This window comes from Rhinichthys klamathensis, unplaced genomic scaffold (genome assembly GCF_029890125.1).
Source record: "Rhinichthys klamathensis goyatoka isolate OS25496 unplaced genomic scaffold, OSU_Roscu_1.1 h1tg000235l_1, whole genome shotgun sequence".
Lineage (NCBI taxonomy): Eukaryota > Metazoa > Chordata > Actinopteri > Cypriniformes > Leuciscidae > Rhinichthys > Rhinichthys klamathensis.
Genome location: NW_026606758.1, coordinates 739,630 through 762,640, shown reverse-complemented (window position 1 = coordinate 762,640; position 23,011 = coordinate 739,630). Strand labels below are relative to the sequence as shown.

Here is a 23,011-nt window from a genome sequence, read left to right as displayed (position 1 = left end):
AAAAAAAAACTCAAACTTTTCTCACCAACTGGCTTCTCACAGATCAACCCCTCAGTGTTGGCAGTGCAGGGTTTGGCTTTGAGTCCGGCTACCTCAGCTCTTTCCAGGTACGCACAAAAACCTGAGTCACTTGGCTCCCCTGGTAACCACTGCAGCGTGCTGGCAGTGAAGGGAGACATGTCCTCCCACCCCCAGTATGAAACATTTATCTTCCTTAGACCCACCCAGGGAGTAAGTTTCTGCAAGAGAGAAATATATATATACATGTAAAATCCACATAGGGATGGGTAAAAAATGGCTATAGTCAGTTAGGGAAAATTATTAGATTAAATCTTGAAAATGTTGTGCAAAATACAAAACATGTCCAACCAGGGTCAGACAAAACTAGCGTAATTATGGGTCAATGGCCTGACGCAAATTTTTTGTCTGGATCTTTAGATTTTTTTTTTCAAAACTAAAAAATTTAATACAAAATTTAATTTAATTGAAATTATTTAATTAAAATTAAACAAAAAAAAATGCAATTCATACAATGACCTGAATATACCTTTTCTATGATGAGCTTGTTTTTAATTTCAGATCTAAAATTCAATTTGATATTCATTTAGAAAAAAAAGCCTCAATAAAAGAATTAAATTCTTGAAAAGAAAACCATATTTACATACATTTTCATATTATTCCTTGGAAACAAAACCGCTTCACTGCTCATTATTATTATTTGAAAAACATTTCTTCATCAAAATCAAAGTCAGGTGCTGGAACTAATGCAGAAACATGTTATTATGAATATTTATCATGATTCTTAAAAGATAAATAAATACATTTAGAATAAATAAATACATACATTTTTCGTTTCTGTTTGCTAGGTACTGAAATTTGAGTGAGCCACATATCTAACATGTTTAAATGCATTAAAATCACTTTGAACACAGGTGCAATGAGCTGTTATCGCCCTGTGTCCATAAATACTTTGAATATGAACATTAGTGTAAAGAACAGAAAGAGGTTGAAGTTAAACGATAAACAGACTGACATATTTGCAGATGTGGAAAATACAGTAAAATAAAAAAAGCGTTCATCTTCATAAACCTCTATTTGAACTCTATTTGAACTTGATTTTGCAGACTTTCAGCTGGACATTCATTCAGAGCACCTTGACATTTTGATGGCTATAATGACCGTCTACTCTGTTTAACACATGCTAGTGTTATAAAAACACTTTTCTTTTTTTTTCTTCTTTAAGGGAAGGCAAAGGCCAATGCAGTTTAATTATCAATTCAAGGCAAAACAAACTGAATTTGACATACCCCAACCCCTCAGATTTTCCATTCAAATTAGCAACTTCCCTGTATGAAAAGGTCTTGTGTGCTTTGATTAAAAGGTTTTAAAAGGTTTAAGATCTCCTGTGAGTTTGTGCAGCCACAGGGTGTGAGGAGTGTGACTGTCTGTGTGAGTGACAGAATAGAGAAAAAATAGTGGCAACTGAGAAACCGTCGCATGTGAATCTTTTTCACATCAAAGGTGGGTCCTTTAGAAAACTGTGTTAATCTTCAAAGGACAAAAGCTGCTTAAACACTGAGGCTCACGTCGCAATCAGCAAGGGAGCGGATTATGAAGAGAGTCACTCCTTTCCTTTTAATTAACACATGACAAATATTTACACCACAGCACCGGGGGGACTCCGCAGATTTTGTGCAAAATAGCTTTTAACTGAAGGCATGAGTAAGGCTTTTTGACATGTAAAGTTGAGTGTTTAAGCTTTACTGACATTTAGAAATAAACTTACACACCGAAACATCTAGCATTACATCTGGACTAGTAAATTGTACATTCTTAAACGTTTAAAGAATCAGTTTAAAATGGGATTCAGAGCAGTGCAGGGCAAATATACTTGTAATCAAGAACTGATTTAGGTAAACAAATCAGGAGCACGGACAGAAGTGCTTGTGTCAGTCAAAAAAAAAAAAAAAAGCCATTGATATGGTGAGATACATAATCAGCAGTATTGGGGAAAGTTTATTTTAAAAGTAATGTGTTACAATATTGCGATACCCCCTAAAAAGTGACTTTGGAAAATAATGTCTTACATTACTTTTGTGTTACTTTTTCTCACATGGGCTGGGCTTCCTTGTTTGTTTTTTAATAACAACAACAAAGTTATATTTTGGAACATGCAAAGGCTCTTTCCCAAAAGTGAAATGAATAAGCCTCAGGCTGAAAGAAATGCAAATTTACTCCTGTACAGTAGAGGGCGCATCTCAAATGAAAAACCTTACATCTGTGCTGTCATTCTGGAATAGGACACAGGGGAAGAAAGTTCAACACTCTTACTTTAGCAATAAAAACAAAAAAATGAACAAATGTGATGTTTATCTAAGTCAAATTAGCTTATTAGTACGGTTGAATTGGATTATCAAAGGTCAGCTGCAAAGACATTGTGTAATTAATCTCGCTTTATTAATCAAAGTACTTTTGTGTAATTGAGCATATTTAAATATTGCAGGTTTGCATAATATTCTGAGTTTGAATTGCACTGTTTTTATTCATTTTGAAGAATACTGAATCTGTTTTTGTCCAAGTGAGATGAGTAAATGCATGCTCACATTTAGTCTAGAACTACAATAACATCACACAGAGCACACAACACCTCTACAGCTTACGATTTCTCTCAACACGGGGACAAGAGAGGTGTCAGAATAAATGGAAAAAACTAAGTAACTTGAGTTACTTATTTGAAAAAGTAACTAAGATATTTTGTAGTCAATTTAAAAGTAGTGCATTATATTACCATTTACTTGAAAAAAAAGTTATCTGATTACTTGTAATGTGTTACCACAACACTGCTAATCGCTATGCATCAGCAAAACTTGTTAACAGCTTTGACTGTGTTCAACACAGTACCCAACCATTACCTAGACGAATCAATGTAATCCTCCACACAAAGGCTAGTGATTATACTTGACTCACCCTCCCATGCAGCTGATACTTCTGCAGCTCATCCAGTATGAAGTCTACCTGCCTGGCTGAGGTTAGAGATGCAATGTTGCCATCCAGGTTCTTACAGTAGTGCTGGGCATTATCATAACTCTCCTTACTGGCATTCAGCCTCAGACATGCATCTCCAATCTGACTCCAGTCCTCTCCACACAAGTGTGCTGTAAAAAAGCAGCAAAATCCAGGATAAAACCAGGCTTCTATTTAAAGTAGGCGTCACTCACACAAGACATCTGAACACCGCAAACAAATCATTCTGATCAGGATATTGATAAAAGGAGCTTGCTGTGTACAGGGTTCCCACTCTTTTTCAGCGACCATTTTCCAGGACATTTTCAATTTTACTATGACGGGAAAAAAAGACAAGGATCACGCCCTAATATATTGCTCTCTAAATCTTTAAAAGGCGTAAAGTTTATTGCCATGACTTAACTATAAAATCACTTTTTAATATGAGCTCTTAATCATACATTATGACTATGGAAGCTAGGGCTGTGCGATTTGGGGAAAATATCTAATTGCGATTTTTCGGACAGATATTGCGATTGCGATTTGATTTGCGATTAAATTTTGTGAAGTCAAGCTTCAGCTCAATATTCTCAAAAGTCTGCAGCACACACTCTAAATTAAAGTAGTACAATATGTCTTTAACTGTAGACCCCTCCACTACCTAGTCTAGCAGATGCAGAGTGCCTTTCTATTAGTGTTAGTGTCATGCATTTTGTAAGCAATTTTTTTTTATTATTTAGTCTTAGTCCTGTGTCAAATGTACTTTTTAGTTTTTATCCGGCGTTTTAGGATCCCAAAACTCCGGATCTGTTTGTATCGAAACGCTGATAGATACAAAGTTTTTACGTCTAAACACGTCTTCGTGTGGACGAGCATTTACACTTAATGCACACATCTATTTTGACATCAGAATTTTTTGTCCCATCCAAAGCTGGTTATCACCATGTCAATCAATATAATTTTGGATTCAATCCCGCATTTAAATAAGTTAGTCATTCCCAAAACTTTGCAGTGTGTATATACATAGCAGCATGAAAAATAAAACTTTTTTCAAACTGCGAATGGGTTATATGCAGATAGCAAACAAAGAGCGTTCCTTTTTGTCAATCTTATTGACCTTATAATCACATCAAAATTATTAATTATTAGAACATTGTACTTTCTGCAACTAACGGTAGCCTGATTGTTTTTGGCCAGTGAAAAACTCTGTTCTCACCTAAATAAAAAACGAATAACTTTTTAAAAAATAATTTTCCAGGACAACAAGAAGATTTTCCAGGACATTTGACACTTTCTCTAATTTTCCATATGTTTTCCATGACTGGAAAGTTTGTCATCAATTATCCAGGTTTTCAAGGTTTTCCAGGACGAGTGGGAACCCTGTGTGTATTATACAGTGAAAAACAAGATATATTTGAAGAAATTTGACTCTAAAGACATTTATAAATTATAATGTTGCAAAAGATTTCTGTTTTTAAATAAATGCTGCTCTTTTGAACTTTCTATTCTTCAAAGAATCCTGAAAAAGAATTATTAGTTTCCACAAAAACATTAAGCATCACAACTATTTCAACATTTATGAGAATCATAAGAAATGTTTCTTGAGCAGCAAATCAGCATATTAGAATATTTTTTTAAGGATCGTGTGACACTGAAGACTGAAGTAATGGCTGCTGAAAATTCAGCTTTGCCATCACAGGAATAAATAATATTTTAGAATATATCAAAATAAAAAAAAACTTTAATTTAAATTGTAATAATATTTCACAATATTACAGTTTTGAATGTGTTTTTGATCAAATAAATGTATCGTTGGTGAGTATAAGAAACTTCTTTTAAAAAAACTTCTTTTTTTTATCCTATCGACTTTTGAACAGTAGTGTAAGTAAAACTACATTATGAAATTAAGAAACATGCTACCCTTGGGTTTTGAACTTATTACAGTGAGCAGCACATGAATAATTTACCATCACGATGGTTAACCACAAACACCCAAACTCAGACAAACCCCTCAAATTCCTGAATAGCAAAACAAAAGGAAATGCATAGTCATAGTCAATTATAAAACCACACAGCACTAAAACTAGCGTAAAATAACCACCGTCCATTTCATTTCAAGGGTATATTTTGTAAAATGCAGCTGATTATAATCCAAGATAAAGGCTGTCATCTAACGAAGAGAGAAAAAACAGAGCGCAGAAAAGGGAAAAAGAACAATAAACTCTGGGTTATTTGACAGGCTGCTCAGCCATACATGGATAAATAGCTCAGCAAACTTGAATAATTACTGCACTTGCAATTGGCCTTCTGGTCGAGGTCAGAACTCAGTGTGATGTACCATCCAGCTCCAAAGGTCTCCATTTTCCAATGGTTGGATATACTCATGTCTTCACTACATTGTTGATGTCCTTTTCAGACAAAGTTGTCCGTGTGTGTATGTATGCTTTCAAATTGAGCTATCAGTCAAAAATATGACAGCTGAGCAGTGAAGTTCTTTCTAGCTCATGTCCTTGAGAACATCCTGATATCGGACACAGAGAGACTGTGGGGGAATGTGCCACCTCGGTCACTGTGCCCCTTTATCTCTGCTCCATTAACCATACACACCGGGGTAGAGGTTGGGTTAGGCGACAGAACATATCATTAACCTAATTTTAAAAAATCATTCGAAGTCCATGCAATTTCCTCAATAATACAGTGAAACAAACATGTGTGTGCTTGTGTGTGCGGTCCTAGTAATCCCTACATTGTGGGGACACAAAATGCAACCCCACAAAGATGTCAATATCTTAAATCCTTGTGGGGACATTTTTTGGTCCCCACGAAGAAAACAGCTTATAAATCAAACTAAGTGATGTTTTTTTTTGAAAATGTAAAAATGCATAAAGTTTTCTGTGATTGGGTAGGTTTAGGGGACAGAATATACAGTTTGGATAGTATAAAAACCATTATGTGTGTGTGTGTGTGTGTGTGTCTTTACTGCAGACTGGAATATGTTGAGCATAGGTACAATGTTTTGGAGAGAAGAATTTCTTACCAAGGGAGACAAAAGAATGTTAAGAATACATCAAACAACAGCATCACTTCCTGCTCTCAAACTAGATCAGATCAAATAGGCAGAGATGCCCTCAGAGTGTGGAAATGCGTTTCCATTGTTTCTGCGTCTGAGACACACAAACACGTATTATTTGCTCAAAACAATTTTTGACGTTTTCCTAACTTTACCCTTTTCAAAATCTTGGCCTCCAAAGATCATCAGCAAACTTAATGTTGAAAAAACCTGTATGCACAAAATGATCACAGGTAGACAGTGCTTGTGACTGCCTGGTGTTCTGAGTTAAAAAAGAATGGATCAATTTCCTGGGCTGTTTCCAGAGACTAGGGCCATCAGAGACAAGTGTGGAGATTTTGTGGACTACTTTCAAGGGATGCATCAAAACTTCAATGAAACAATAATATTGTGATATATTATTACAATGTAAAATGTCTGTTTTCTATTGTAATATATTTAAAAATGTAATTTATTTGTGTGATGGCAGGGCTGAATTTTCAGCAGTCTTTACTCCAGTCTTTAGTGTCACATGATCCATCAGAAATCATTCTAATATGCTGACTTGGTGCTCAAGAAACATTTCATATATAATTATAACAGTTGAAAATGACTATGCAGCTTAATATTTTTGTGGAAACCATGATATGTTTTTTCAGGAATCTTTGATAAACAGAAAGTTCAAAAAAACAGCATTTATTAAAAAAAAATCTTTTGTATCATTATAAATGTCTTTACTGTCACTTTTGATCAATTTAATATGTCCTCGTTAGAGTGAGTACACTACCTAGGCAAATACAAAAACTACAGAGGGCAGTTTAGTTAGGCTTAACTAGCTGAAGATCTTTTATCTTTTTTACCCTCTTAGATATTTGGTTTCATCCTGCCATTGTAAATATTGTATATTTTGTTTTAATCTTTAGGCTTCTAATTCCTTATTCTTTTCTCAAATGTATATATCATGTTTGTCTTTTTATCTTATATTTCTTATATTTATATCTTTCTGCCAACCAAACACACTCAAATATTATCATGTTAGATGTTGCACCTATACCCTAGACTAGAGGTCTTCAACCCAGCTCCTGGGGACTCACTGTCCAGCAGAGTTTGGCTCCAACCCTAATCAAACAGAACTGACCAACTGTTGAAGCTGTTTGGAAATAAATTTTGCAGGACAGTGGGTCTCCGGGAGCAGGGTTGAAGACCTCTACCCTAGGCATCATCTGAAGTTGTAACAGTTAAACAGAAGAAATGTCTACTTTGATCACTGTTTCATTGTTTATATGGACATGCATATGCTCTGTCATTCTGTCTGTCCATCCACCCATCCATCCTTCAGCTCACCAGGCAGAGCATGACATTCCTGCTGTTGTGGTTCCCACTGACAGTTGATGTTAAGCGAGCAACTCCTGCAGTTCGCCAGTTTGGTACAAACCTGCTCACCTCGAACACTGCATTTGGTATAGTTCTTCACAGACTAAAAATCGAGAGAATGGAAAAGAGATATTTGTAAAATACTCTGGTTATATTTTTTCAATGTGACTACTAAGTTTGTACAATATTGTGTTGTATTTTTTTAACATTTATATGAGGAACAAGTGAAATCAAGAAGTTACAGGTGCTAATTCTCTAAGCCAATCAATCTTATCATAAGATATATTACTGCATACCTGGCCGGTTTTGCGCAGACCGGGTCTCCAAATAGAGAGCTGGTGATCAGACAGCATGGCAGGGGGAGGGTTGAGGTACAGGGGACCTCGAGGGTGGCGGGCAAGCTCAATTGTAAGCTGAATGCAGACAAAACATGACACGGCAAAGAGAAATGTTATTTTGAATAGCTATAAATGCTTTTAAATCTATTTAATAGTTATGCCTCTGTTTGACATACCACAGTGCAGTTGCTTGAAGAAGAGATGCATTTCTTGTCTTCGCACCATTGGCAGTCATTGGTGTTGGCCGTACAGGAAGCACAGTCAGAAAACTGCTGACACTGCTTATCAGCTCCATCTGTGGTTTAAAAAAACTAGAATCATCAGAGACAAGGAAAATATCTACTAATTAGCATAAAACAAAAATTGGAGGTAACAAGGGTCTGACTCGGAGCTCTCAAGGTGAAACGCTTCATAACTGTGGTGAAAAATGAGTGTGTGCAATGACACATGGGTAAGGGCTAAAGTTGAACAGCGGAGGTGGATATGGACAGGGCACAGCGAAATTAAAACCAGAAAATTGAGGGGAAGAGCCAAGGACAGAGAAAAAAATATTTGTCCTGACTGTGAATTTGTTTATTTCAGACATGAATAACCATAATACACATAAGTACTATTGTTCCTGTTCTTTTCTTTTTGGGAGGATGTTTTCTGTTTGTTGGTTTGTTTTATCCTTTTTATCATTATTTTTGGGAAAGAGATGTCACACAGGAACTGGCTTTTGTCTGGAACCATTTTAAAGGATAAACAACGAGAAAATCCAGGACAAAAATGAACTAGAAGGATGGGAGAAAGGAAATATGAGTGAAAACAAAATTAAACTCAGGTTTATTTACCCATTCACACCTTATTTTTCTGTGACTGTCTCTGGGAACGTTAAGACACAATAAATCCCAATTCACTAGTTATTTACTTAAATTGATATTGTTTTAAAGCCTTAATACCTTTTTCCGAAAGAATTAAAAAAAAAAAAAAGATATTAAAAAAAAGTCCTGCTTGCACATATCCATTTAAGATATATCCAGCCTCGGCCTTTGCAGTCCTGTGTACATTCATGCGAGTGCGCAGCAGTCCAGGATTTTTTATTTATATATATATTTATATTATAATAAAACTTTAAACCTTAGAAGAGTATGTGTGTATTTAAATATGTTGTTGCGCTCAGGTTGTCAGTCAGAATGACGTACATGTCCAGATATTATTGTGTACACAGGTATATACAGAGAGCAACCACCCGAAAAGTGCCTACGTACAATGATAAACTGCATGATTGCAGGTCTCTGAGATGCACACAATACAGGATAATCCATCATGAACTTGTGTGTCATTCCATTACTTAATTAAAGTCCAATCCACCTCTGATAGAACACCAAACTCAATGCGGTAATTGCAGTAATCCTCTCAGGTCCAGTTTTGCCCACAGAAAAAAACATCTGTATCCACAATCGCTGGAGATTAGTTTCATCGCAATCATAATTACATCGCTATGAGATTATTATGCGCCGACTGACCTTTTGTTCAGTCAATTATCAACAGGCATTTCCACAGTCAGGCAGGATTTACCCAGTGGAAAACAGGCAGCACGCCATCAAGGTAAAGCAGAACATGTGAGTGGCTCTGCATATAAACCCCCCAATGTATCAAGTGTAAATAGGATTATATGTGGTTTAACAATAATCTCCTGACAGAGGATTTATTGGAAGGAAAAATACTCTCCAGGTGTGTGTTTGACATACAGAGCTAATGGTCCAACTCAATTGAATGAGATCTACATTGAACTTCACCCCACTGGGATGGTTATGTAGGATAGCAGACCAGGGGTATAGATATATCCCACAAGATGAAAGGATGTGTAAACATTTATAACTAAAGCATATTTAAAGCATTTTATAAATTACACAACTATTCAAAAGTTCTGTCTGTAAAGTTCCGGGGTCTGTAAAATGTTTCAATGTTTTTGAAAGAAGTCTCTTACGCTCATCAAGGCTGCATTTATTTGATAAAAAATATATATATTTAAAACCTTAATATTGTGAAATGTTATTACAAATTAGGGATGCACCGAAATTTCAGCATCTAAAAATTATCGGCCGAAAATGTCATTTTCTGCTATTGGCCGAGAGAGAAAAACAGCCGAAAATATGAGGCGAAAATATATGCAGTGTTCAGCGCTCAGGTTTCACTCTCGCCGTTATTAATGCACGGTGTGACTCTCCGCTCAATACTCCTCTCTATGCACATGCGCTCTGCTCAGTTGCTCACGGCCCATGCGAACGCTCCACTCATGTACAGCTCAAGCTCATCGGAAAAGCAAAGTCCGCTCAAATAACAGGCTGACATTAAATTTCTATGTAGTCGTACTATCCTTGTTTCTGTTTGCAATAGCCCTACTGTCCTGTAACATGGTGTGGTAGCCACCATGGTGTGGTTCTGTGACATGCAAGACCCCTGTGAATAAGAAATTAATTCAATGTGAATGTATGGTGAAAATACTCAAAAACAGCTCCATAAATGACCATATAAGTAATTCTGCGTAGCCGGTGTTTAACAAAAGCTTTTAAAATGATAGGTTCTTACTGGTGCGCACAGGGCAGAAGGAGGCAGGCACACTGTCATTAGCATGGCTGGAGTCCCAGGGTACACAGCGTTCTTTGATCCAGACGCAGCGAACACCCGGACCAGCGCTCTGACAAAGATCCACCTCCGGGAAGGCCTCACAGCTGGCAGGCTTATACACCAGCACATCGTTCAGAATCACACCAGAGAAACCACCAAAAACGTACATTGAGCTGAGTGGAAGAGAAAACAGACCTTTTCTGTATTTCGACCCATTTGTATTGCCAAAACAATTTTCCAAAGGAAATGAGAGGATAAGGCCACACATTCGATTTTTCCCCCGACCCATGATGATTTGTTTAACTAAATTAAATTTAGTGGAAAAAAATAACAACCTAGGCACAGGAAGAGCGCATATAACTGATGGTATCAGTGAATGGAAAGAGTCCACATCAAGAACTTACCCATTACTGACAACAGCTGTGTGTCCAAAACGGTTGACATCACGATGAAGACTGGGATTTGGAAGAACTGTCCACTCGTCACATGCTGAAAAGCACACATGCAAATAAATAACTCAAATATTTATAAACGTAGTTGAAAATAACATTAAAAGCTATTAGATTCACAGAGTACTACCATTATAAAACATTACATCACAACCCTAAAACTAATAATAAGATTATTAGTCATTTGATATTTTATTCTAGAGATGCACAATATATATCCGTACCATACCGGTTAATAGGGGTGGGTAATCTGTCTGATTTCCCGATTCGATTCGATTACGATTATTGAAGTCCCGATTCGATTACAGTCGATTTTCGATTATTAACGATTCTCGATTAGCGATTATTGATTTTCCATTTCACAACAGTAAACGAAAATACACTAGACCAACATATGATTATATTAGCAGCAACATTTTGGTATTAATTGCACTTTTTATTTGTTTGATATTCAATGAAAATGTAATGATGGTTACTGAGGACATGCAAACATGCTTGTCTACTACTTAGGCAACCCATTATCTTTAAATTAAATTATTTTTTAAAAGCAATTGTGTTGCATTATAATGCAAAGGCACCTGGTTCTATTAATTGACAGCGTTAAAATGCATTTTGTGATTTCCTTCAATTGAAAATCTTTGAAGCAAGTTTGGGGGACTTGAAGGGCACCCAATTCAGAGAATCACCCAGAAATTCAAAAGAACATAATTTATCTGAAATAGAAAGCTTTTGTAACATTAAACAATACCGTTCAAAAGTTTGGAGTCGGTAAGAATTTTTATTTAATTTTTTTGGGCGAAAGAAAAAAGAAATCAATACTTTTATTCATCAAGGATAAATTAAATTGATCAAAAGTTACAGTGAAGACATTTATAATGTTACAAATCAATTATCTGAATCTTTTGTGTGTGTGTGTGTGACTATAAATACTTTGCTTTAAAAGTACAAAGTAATGACCCATAAAGAATTAATGTACAATATATTTTATTAACATTGCAAAGAACCAACAGGAAATAAATGTGTGCCTAAACTAGGAGCATACTTGTAGTAAATTAATATTATAACGACTGGTACAGCCGAGTGTTTTTCCTCCTCTGGCTGGAAACATTTGTCGTTTGTGTATTTGTATTTGTCGTTTTTCGGTCGTTAGTTTTATTATACAAAGCTTACAACTAGTGTGGCTCTTGTCCAGCTCCTTTCCCCCTTCAACTTCAGAAGCCAAAATATCTCCACACGTCAGATTTTAACCTAACGCGGAGGGTGTTTAGCGCTCAGCCATTGCGTCTCTGTTATGTGCACGCCACAGACGGTCCGGCCACTGCACTTCCGCGCTTCAGAGTTCCGTCTTTCGCGTTCCGTCAATATTACGTTATTATAAATATATCAAAAAAAAATTTTTTTTTTTTTTTTGGGGAAAATCGATTTTTTGACATTTGTGAATCGATTCAGAATCGTCCACGTCCGCATCGCGATGCATCTAAGAATCGATTTTTTCCCCCACCCCTACCGGTTAATGGATGATATTAGAGATAAAGCATTACTTAATTTATCAATATTGGATGTTCAATTAATAATGCTCATTTCTTCTATTTTTTTTTCTTTTATGTTTTTGAAAGGTATATCTAATGCACACCAAGCCTGAATTTATTTGATCAAATATACAGTAAAAAATTATATATATATATATATATATATATATTAGTAAAATATAGTAATATATTATTACAATTTAAAATGGACATTTTCTATTTTAAAATATTTAAAAATATAATTCATTCCTGTGATAGCAAAGTAGCCATTACTCCAGTCTTCAGTGTCACATGATCCTTTAGAAATCATTCTAATATACTAATTTGGTGCTCAAGAAACATTTATTATTGTGTTATCACATTTTAGGTTGTGCTGCTTAATATTTTTGTGGAAACTGTGATGATTTTTCAGGATTCTTTGATAAATAGGAAGTTCAAAAGAGCAGCATTTATTTAAAAACAGAAATCTTTTGCAACATTATAAATGTCTTTACTGTCGCTTTAAATCAATTTAACATATCCATATGAATGTATTAATTAATTTAATTCAAAAACTTTTGAACAGTAGTGTATTTTACCTTTGCCAGCATCTAACATCCACTTTAATCTCAAGAAGAACTGATCATTTATTAACATTGTTAAAATGATTCACTTTTACTACTTAAAACAATTGTTTTAGGTTTTTTTAGTTAATTGTTTTTCATTGATTTAGGAAATGTGGTAATATCGGCCAGAATTTAACATCAGTGCAGAGATATTTTACTCATCAGAAGTGAAAAGCCACAGCAACAGTGTACAAAGCACTATGTAAACCAAACCTTTTTACTGACAGAGACATCTGTGTGTTTTGAGCTGTACGTGTTTGTCCAGGTTACATGAGCTCTGTGGCATATGTTTCTCCCAGGCTGCCAGATCGGACACACTCTCGGCTCGTTACACACTCTTTAATTCAGTAATTAGCCGCACTCATGGTCAGTTAATCAGCTAGGGAGAGGAAACCAAATACTATCTTTACATTCTACAGGCTTTCCTGCTAGTAAATGCATCAATGTGCATATATACACATGCAGGTGTGTCAAGAAAACACGCAGTACATTCACACCGTTAACAACCTTGTGAACAGATGTTTTGTAGCATGAGATTCTTATATTACAGAACAACAATATACAGAGCATAGGAACGATTGAGACATCTAACATCTCACAGCCTCCCTACAGCACCAGAGATTAACACCACACATTACAGCACTGCATCACCAAGATACCACCAACACAACATAGTGCAGTTCTGTCTAGTGAAAGTGAACAAGGAAGCCTCTAAGACTGCAAAATAGGGATGCACGATGATATCGGGACAACATCGGTATCGGCCGATAAAAGCTTAAAATGACCATCATCGGCATCGGCCGATATGAATATTTCTGCCGATGAGTCTTGCCGATAGGCTGGCGTGTTTCCTATGCGCACGTGACGACCGTGAACGAAGCATGAGCGCCAGCAACTTAAACTTCCAACTAGGGGTGTGCCGTGCGTCTCACGGTTTTTGATCGTGGACGATTAAAATGTCTCCACTATCTGCTTTTGAAGAAAAATCATAGTATCGTGCATTCTATCAGTTCAATTCTGGCGCCTTCATCTCAACATACTGTACAACGCGACGTAGGCTACATTCACATCACATCACATGTAAACGCAGAGGTAGAGTTACACTCACGGGACACCGCAATTCACAAAAGTTCATTGTTTGCATGTGCGTCAAAGTCTTGCTAGGTAAACATGTCATTCACGTGCTGAAGCGCTGTTCTAACAGCCGCTTTTCTGAGCGCGTTACACCCGACGCTCACAGGAACTAAAAGCCTGTCACAGAGTCTGCATACTGGACTAATCTTTCGAGTCTTATTGCGCTGATACTGTCAAATACACACAAGGTTTACATAAACAAAGTTGGTTATGTCTAAAGTGAAAGCAAACAGAGAAAATCTGCTTGTCAAATGCGTGTATATTAGACGCGTCGCGTTACTCGCGTGCAGTTCTTAAAGAGACAGTAATAATATTCTGCCGCTTGTCTTTAAAGAGATACTGCACCCAGGGCAAGAAATAAAAATTCTGTCTATCTAATGTTGTTTCAAACCTGGATTCATTTCTTTCTTGTGCTTAAATATACTATGGAAGTCACTGGAGTACAGCAACTGTTTGGTTAGCCACATTCTTCCAAATAACTTTTATAATTTCAACAGAAGAAAGAAACTTGAGAGAGTAAATGATGACAATTTAAATTTTTGGGAGAACTATCCCGTTAATGTTAATAAAACAACAAAACACAGAGGAAATCACTCACTGCTCTTGACTGAGAACATTAATAGAAGCTTTAATAAGCTTTTTTTGCACTTAAAAAAAAATACAAATATATCGATATCGGTATCGGCATCGGGCAAAATTAGTTTGAAAATATCGGCATATCGAATATCGGCCAAAATCCTATATCGTGCATCCCTACTGCAAAAGAGAGACAAAAAACAGTTATAGGAATTTCACCAGACCTTGTATCACTGATATCAAAATAACTTCAGAAATCACTCCTATTTCACCCCGTCACTATTAAAAAAAAAAACACTACAGTTCAGATGTTTGGGGTCGGTATGATTTTTTTAATGTTTCTGAAAGAAGTCTCATCTTCACCAAGGCTGCATTTGTTTAATCAAAAATACAGTTAAAGGAATCTATCTAATATACTGATTTGGTACTCAAGTAATATTTATTATTATCAATGCTGAAATGCTGTGCTGCCTAATATTTTTGTGGAAACAGTGATACATTTTTTCAAGATTAATTTGAAGAATCAAAAGAACAGCATTTATTTTAAAACAAATTAACATTATAAATGTGTTTACGGCCTCTTTTGATCAATTTAATAAATCCTTGTTAAATAGAAGAATTTTTTTTTTAATCTATTTTGAAATTGGCCATTCATGAGTTTGTTCTTTTGTAGGTCTTTTTATGGTATTTGCAGTTCTTTTGTTTCTAATGCTAGTTAGTTTCAGGTGTTTCTTGTTATCCTATTGTTTTCTCAGTTATTTAACCATGTGTTCAGTCCACGTGTTGGGGTATTGTTGTTCCTGTGCATGTGCCTTTATAGTTCATGGTGTTACGGGTCAATGTCAAGAGCTACGCTTCATACTGTGTTTCACGGTCAAGTCATGGATATGTATCACGTTTTGAACCATTAAACACCTTTTTATCTGCATTTAGATCCAGACTCTTGCTTGACTTTTGAGGCCGTGTTACACAGACCCCATATAATGTATGTTTAAAATAATATGTTTCTTAATACATTTAAACTGAGTGTGTGTGTGTGTGTGTGTGTGTGTGTATATATGTGTGTAAGGAGCATAAAATAAAAAATAATAATCTGGTATTTAGCAGGTCTTAAAATTAGGTAAATACAACCTTAGATGAACAACAACAAATAACATATGATACTACACTGTGTCATTATTTATTTAACAAAAATAAAGCCATGTGTAACAACACCTTTTGATTCATTTGCTTGCAGAACCACCTTAGCAGCAATAACTTGAAGTAATCCTTTTCTGTATGACTTTATCAATGACTTTATCAGTCTCTCACATCGTTCTGGAGGAATTTTTGCCCACTCTTCTTAGCAACGTTGCTTCATTTCTTTGAGGTTTGTGAGCATTTGTTTATGCACAGCTCTCTTAAAGCCAACAGAATTTCAATCGGGTTGAGGTCTGGACTTTGACTGGGCCACTGCAGTTTTCTTTTCTTTTTCAGCCATTCTGATGTAGCTTTGCTGGTGTTCTTGGGATCACTGACCTGCTGCACGACCCAATATCAGCCATGCTTCAGCTGTCGGACAGATGGCCTCACATTTGACTCTAGAATACTTTGGTATACAGAGGAGTTCTTGGTCGACTCAACGACTGCAAAGTGCCAAGGTACTATGACTGTAAAACAACCCCAAACATCACCCCTCCACCACAGTTCTTGACAGTTGGTATAAGGTGTTTGTGGTAATATGCAATGTTTGGCTTTCGCCAAACGTGGTGCTATGCATTATGGCCAAAGCTCTCCAATTTGGTCTCGTCTGTCCAAAGGACATTGTTCCAGATATCTTGTGGTTTGTTCAGATGCAACTTTGCATATCTAAGCCGTGCAGCCATGTTCCTTTTACAGAGAAGAAGCTTTCTCCTGGCAACCCTTGCAAATAATAATAATAATAATAATAATAATAATAATGTTTATTTTATATAGTGCCTTTCTACAAACTCAAGGTCGCTTTACAATATGATGCAAAGAAACAATACAGATAAAATGAATAGTAACATAATTAAACTAAAAAGATAAACATGACAAGAATCAGATCATAACGTCAGGGATCAGAGAAACAAGAAGCAAAAAGAAATCACAGCCTCCCCAAAACATGCGTTACTTGTTCAGCCTTTTTCTAATAAGCTTCCTCACTATATGGACTTCAAATTGCTTGGAAATGTCCATATAACCCTTCCCATATCGATGGCAGCAACAATTACTCTAAGATCATTGCTGATGTCTTCCCCCTTGGCATTGTGCCGACACACACCTGAAAGCTCTAGATCAGCAAACAGCAAAACTTCTGCTTTTATAAAGTTGATCACACTTGCTGATGATCAATTAATCAAAGGCATTTGATTAGCAGCACCTGACAGCTACTTACCCTCTTAATTCCTATGGAAGCAGTAATGCCAAGTTCAGACTGCACGATTTTCAAAATAATAGGGTCACTGTTGTTTTCACACTGCATGACTATCTGGGGTAACATTCAGTTGCTGCTGTGTTCACACTGCACGATGGATCGGCGACAGGAGGTTTCACACTGCATGACTTTACAAAAGAAAGAATCGCCGACAACTTCTGCCTGGTCCGCAAACTACGTTTCACAACCAAACAAACGCGAGAATTGATACGGAAATAACGGAAGATCACGCGTGCGTGAGACCGGAGTTCTCACGCGACACTGAATTTGTTATTAAAAATGATAGCCTACAAATTGTCTGTGCACTGATTTGTAGCGAAAATGAAAAAAAATTTATAAACAGTTTATGCAGGAAATGGTTGGGAAGACGAGGGGAGCAAGGACTGTGTTTTGCAAAAAGAGTTGGGGGTAAATAAATAATTTTGCAAATGTCCTGCTGTTGCTGCTGCTCATGCAAATGTTTGTGCTTTGTTTCTGTTTGATATAATTGTAAATATAGGCCTATCTATTAAAATACTGATATTCTGGTCTCCTCCTCCTCCCTGTATCTTGCTCTCTCATTGGCTGTCGGTCATCGCCGATGTAGTTTTCAGTCAGAACACATTCACACAGCAGGATTGTGAATCGCCGACAGGTCCAGATATTTAGCATGCCAAATATCTCACGGGCGTCGGCGACTCGTCGGTGATTCTCTCAGATCGCGTCTTTGCTCATTCACACTGCGTGATTGTCACTCGCGTGAACGAGCACCGATTTGCCTGTGATTTCGGGCATTTGTCGGCGATTTCTCAAAACCTGTCGGCGAGCCAAAATCGGGGCTAAAATCATGCAGTCTGAACTCGGCATAAGGGTGTACTTAGTTTGTCACACATGGCTTCTCCATTTTGGCTTAAAAACACAGTGTAATATGGCATGTGTTGTTGTTCATCTGAGGTTGTATTAACCTAATTTTAAGACTTGCCAAGGACCAGATGATTTTTTATGATGTATCTGAAACATAACACCATAATATTCAATAGGGTGTCCTTTCTTTTTCTCATATATATTCGTTTCAAAAGCCATCACATACTTTCAAAGTCGACACTGCCACAGACAGCATTAATATGTAAATTTGGCATTTACCCCTCAGAGCACTCAGGCAAAGTCAAGAAAGTGTGGCCAGGTTGCAAACAGCACTCTTGAGTGCAGTACTGATCGAGCTGCCATTTAACTAAGGTCACACCTGCATCCACACAAAATTTCATCTCAGGAAACAGACAAAAATGGCCACACAAAAAGGATTTAGCTAATCGCTGACTCCTGCAACCCTTACAACTTAATTAATGGACACATTAGGAAACGTGATAAACAAAACATTGTCCTGGAACGTCAGGAAGAGTTCATTCATTATAACTGGATTTTCATGCATACACTGTAAAAAAAAAAAGTTTTTTCACAGAAATATACTGTATTATTTTACAGATATTTTCTGTTTTTTTAACATTACGTGTAAATGTCATTAAAATACAGAAAAAAACTTTTATTAAAAACATTAACCATAAAATAAAAGTAATAATCTGTAAATTCATATAAGGAGAAATTATAGTTTTTTTACAGGATTATTCTTTTGTTTAATTGGCTTGAATGTTAAATTACATTAAATTCTATGTAAAAAGACAAAAAAAATCGCTTATTTAAAATTAAGACAACTATGTGTTTTTTTACTGTGAAACCTTAAATTTAAGGTAAATACATGTAAAAAAACAATCGTAAAAAAACGGTAAAAAGTCTGGCAGCAAAGTTGCCAAACACTTACCGTCAAATTACAGTAAAAAACCTTAAGTTATTCTACGGAATAATTCTGTTTTTTAAAATACAGATATTTACTGTAAACATTTTCTGTATTTTTACAGTTCCACTGCTGTAGAATGAAAAGAAAATCTCATTAAAAAAATGTCTGTAGAACATTAAACAAATGAATAAATCTGCATATAAACTGGAAATTATTGCAGGAATACCTTACAATTATACAATTAAAGAAGTCTTCTGTTTTTACACAGTATTCTTTGGTAAATTCATAACATTATCAATTACATCCACAAGAACTCCCCGTCAAAGTACAGATTTCTAGATGTAAAACACGTACTTTTCACATTAATGTATAGGTTTACTTTGAATAAACTTACTTTTATAGTAATTAAACGCAACTATCCAATATATCTACATACTTTTAATTCAAGGAGTTCACTTTATATAAACATTGTTTTATAGTAAATAAAAGCAACTATCCAATATATCTACATTACTTTACCATTAATGTATAGGGTTAGGGTTAGGTTAGCACCTCACACCTATCAAATACAGGGTAAATGTAAAACTTCCAAGTCCCCTGCCACCAATGCAGATATTTTTCAGAAGCAAGGATAAACTTTGCTGGCCACATCAGCTTAAGATTCAACAAGTGCAGATACAAGAGTGATAGATAAAAAATATATACATAAAATAAAAATAAAAAAACAGCTATGTAGGCTATACCTTTCATGCATATGCTGTAAATAAAAATTGAACATAATAATTACTGTGTTACAGAAACAGATCTAAAAATATTGCCTCGAAAGATGGATGAATACAGTAGGAGATATTGTTGCACAGTGTAACTAAATATACAGTTATTGTACATGAAATAATTGAGCTTAAGTTTAATTAATATAAAATTAAATCAAGAATAGTCAGTGATTGTTTATGCATCCTATATCCAGTGTTTCTACTGTCAGGTACCACTGACTCAGTGTTTACAATTCTGAAGTGTTCTGTAACAATTTCATAAGTGGCAGAGAAAAAATTGAGTGGCAACATTTTCAGACCCCACCCCGTGCACTGTAGCTGCTGCTGTCTGCTGCACCCTCAAGTCTCGGATCATCATGCTTTGGGACAGTTTTTCCGCAAGACAACCAGGCTCAAGAATGCTGGACACTAACCTCCTAATGCCTGTCTGCCTGTTGGTGTGAAAGGACTCTTGAATCTTGTGTGCTGATATGTCCTCTTTTGGCTTGGCTTTTAAGGGTGACATTGTCTGTTTGAAATGCTGCCCTGACAGTGATTTTCTGACCATATACTATATTGACACGTATCTCATATGCTTATTTGAGAAGAAAATATGTGATTCAATTTAAAAGTAAAGGCTGTAAATCAACTTTAAAAACGTTGAAGCATTAAGACACAAAGTCAATCTATATTCAACAAAATTCAAGGCCCTCACTGCAGTGAAATCATTAGGCCACTCCACAATTTTCTCGGTTGATGGGAACAAACCGCCACACTATGAATAAAGCTTTACAATGGGGTGCTATATATTTTTAATTTACAATAGGTGAGCAATGTGTGAAAGACAAGGAATTTATTCTGGGGCTCGAGTTCAACCAAGGCTCTTGTAGCATAAACTTGAGCTTTGGTAAACTGGGGGTGAAGGAATTGAAGACATTAAAATGGTTGAAACATTACACAACGTGTAAACAAACATCCTAATTGTTTTTCTAGTCTCTGTGCTTTAGATATCAAGAAAGTGCGCGCAGATTCAAATAATTGAATGTTGTACAATCATTGGACGAATCATACGCCAGAGGCAATCTCGACCAATGATATTGTTTGACTTTGGGAGGGGGATACGTCATAACTGCGCGCGAAGCAGTAGAGAGCCTGGATAAAGTATGGAACATTTCCACGATATCGGCATTCAGCTTTCACTAAAGGTAGATTAATATACCCAGCCGGCACATGACCGACCTTCAACGTTGAAATATGATTGAAATAATGCCAGTCGTTGAAACAACGTTTAATGCTAAATGGTTGAAAAAGGTTAACAAAAACACTTCTAAATCAACGTTTAATTTTTTACAAGATATGTACGTTGAAACAACGTAATGTTTTCAACAACATACATAAATATCTGCCTTTTAACATATTATTATGATAATTCATTAGCATTTAATGATTTTTCTGATTTTCATAACAGTTCTTCAATGTATATGTTAAAATATAAGTATTATCATTAACAATAATAGTTTCACCCTCAACAGAGCGGTGCAGCAGAAACCTTTTGCTTTATGTGATTTTGTGTGAATTTACAATTTTGTATGCTTGCCAATTTTGTCTGCTTGCCTAACAGTTTACATTGCATTATTACATATTCATACACTGTCATGTCATTTGACCAATTAATTAAATAGTAATACAGACTGCAACTCGCGCAAACTATTGCTATTGTTATTGGTTGTTTCTCCGTTTTACTTTGAGCATGATTGGTTAATCTGTCTGTCTTCCAGGAAACTGTCCAATGAGAATGTGCGCGGCTCTGCGCGCCTATTTTAAGTTTGAAAATACGTCCGTTACTCTCGGTTGGTGTGAGTAGCTGCTGTTTGCGTTGTTGATTACTCGGTCAGACCTGGATTATTTTATATCTGCCTGTTGAATTCTTAAATTCTGAGCGAATTTTAGTTGCTATGTCAATGAAGAACAAAAGCTGGAATATGAACAGAGGAAGGGGTCGTACGTGGTCTGTTGGCGATATCAGGTAAGAAAACATTTTTCAGTCCTTAACAGTCTAACGTTTAGGGACACGGGTAATTTAACTGTCATAGGCTTACTGCAACCTCATAAGATGAATAAGTTATCTCTGTGTGTGTTTTTGTACTGCTTCACTATTAACGTAGCGATATTAGCACGTATTTCAATGTGTTAGTACCATCTAACATTGCTGTGTTTTGTTGTTGGTAAGTTAACATGAGAGGTAAAAAAGCGTGGGAATGAGTAAAGTGATAAAACCGTCATTTATTCGTTAGAAGTATGTTTACATAACCTCTTCAAACACTGATAACATATTGAAAAGATATTTGTGTACTTTATTTTTTAGATCAAGCATTGGAATAAGATGTTTATCGGGGGAGAACACCCAACAGAAAGACCCATTCACCAACTAACGTTACAGTAAGTCAATTTTACCCACTGTTCGAAAACCTACACTGGGATAGTATTAAGTGTGATTTTCATACTGTTACTGATGGAAAGTCTGAGTAACTTTCTGTCCTTTTGTCTTTCTTCTGCTGAAGTGGCGCACTGAAAGGGGAGATTCGTGTCACCTTCATCAGTCCTTTCTTTAATCACTGGAAACATTAAGGGAAAGACCCTCAGATGCAGGTAAAATTATTTGATGGGGTTAGGGTTATTTGATTTTGGTGTACCAACTGGCATTTTTTGTGTGTGCTTCCCTTTCTATGATACACATTTCTGACTGATTGCCATGCTTTATGTGTATGTTTACATTTTTAATCATGTAACAACTAACAGTCTCAAAGATGACATTACTCAAAGATAACATTTTTACAATTGAAATAAATTTCATATACATAATATATATATATATATATTTATGTTTCCTCACAATGTCAAATGTGCTTGTTAAGTGCGGCAGCTTTTATACATTTTACAATTTTAATATGCAAGTTAACATTGTCGAGTCAGCAGGGCTAACGTTAAAACTCGCCGTTTGTTACATTATGTATTAACCTTATAAAAGTCTGTCTAGCAAATGTAACATTATGCTGGTCCTAATAAAGTTAAACCGTTATTAACGTTAGCCCTGAATGTGAAACATGCATCAGCCATCATAACATTAACGTTAAATACCTTTGGTTGACTAACATTAATTTAATAACGTTAGCTGTTAACTTAACGTTACATCTTACAAGTTACTGTTGCCTCTTGCAAACACGTAACAGTAGGGGTGTGAAGGTTATTATATAACCGTGAGAACAGTTACAGTTGAACACCGTCATTAGAACTCTATAACCGCCAAAACCGTTATTCAAATATTTTTTACAAACATTTTTTATCATAGAGAATGTTTAAATACTATTATCAGCTTACGAG

At 35.9% G+C, this 23,011-nt stretch overlaps 1 protein-coding gene across 3 annotated transcripts in view; it reads right to left on the bottom strand.

The window, feature by feature from the left end:
- Positions 1–23,011, bottom strand: part of atrnl1a (attractin-like 1a) — a 261,486-nt gene that overhangs the window by 162,790 nt on the left and 75,685 nt on the right. For all 3 annotated transcript variants that reach the window (XM_056265511.1, XM_056265510.1, XM_056265509.1), the window contains 7 exons: positions 10,782–10,866; positions 10,339–10,550; positions 7,941–8,059; positions 7,723–7,839; positions 7,397–7,529; positions 2,968–3,155; positions 26–239 (listed from right to left, as the gene is read on the bottom strand). In XM_056265511.1, the coding sequence (XP_056121486.1) occupies positions 26–239; positions 2,968–3,155; positions 7,397–7,529; positions 7,723–7,839; positions 7,941–8,059; positions 10,339–10,550; positions 10,782–10,866 (1,068 nt within the window). The remainder of the gene's footprint in view (positions 1–25; positions 240–2,967; positions 3,156–7,396; positions 7,530–7,722; positions 7,840–7,940; positions 8,060–10,338; positions 10,551–10,781; positions 10,867–23,011) is intronic.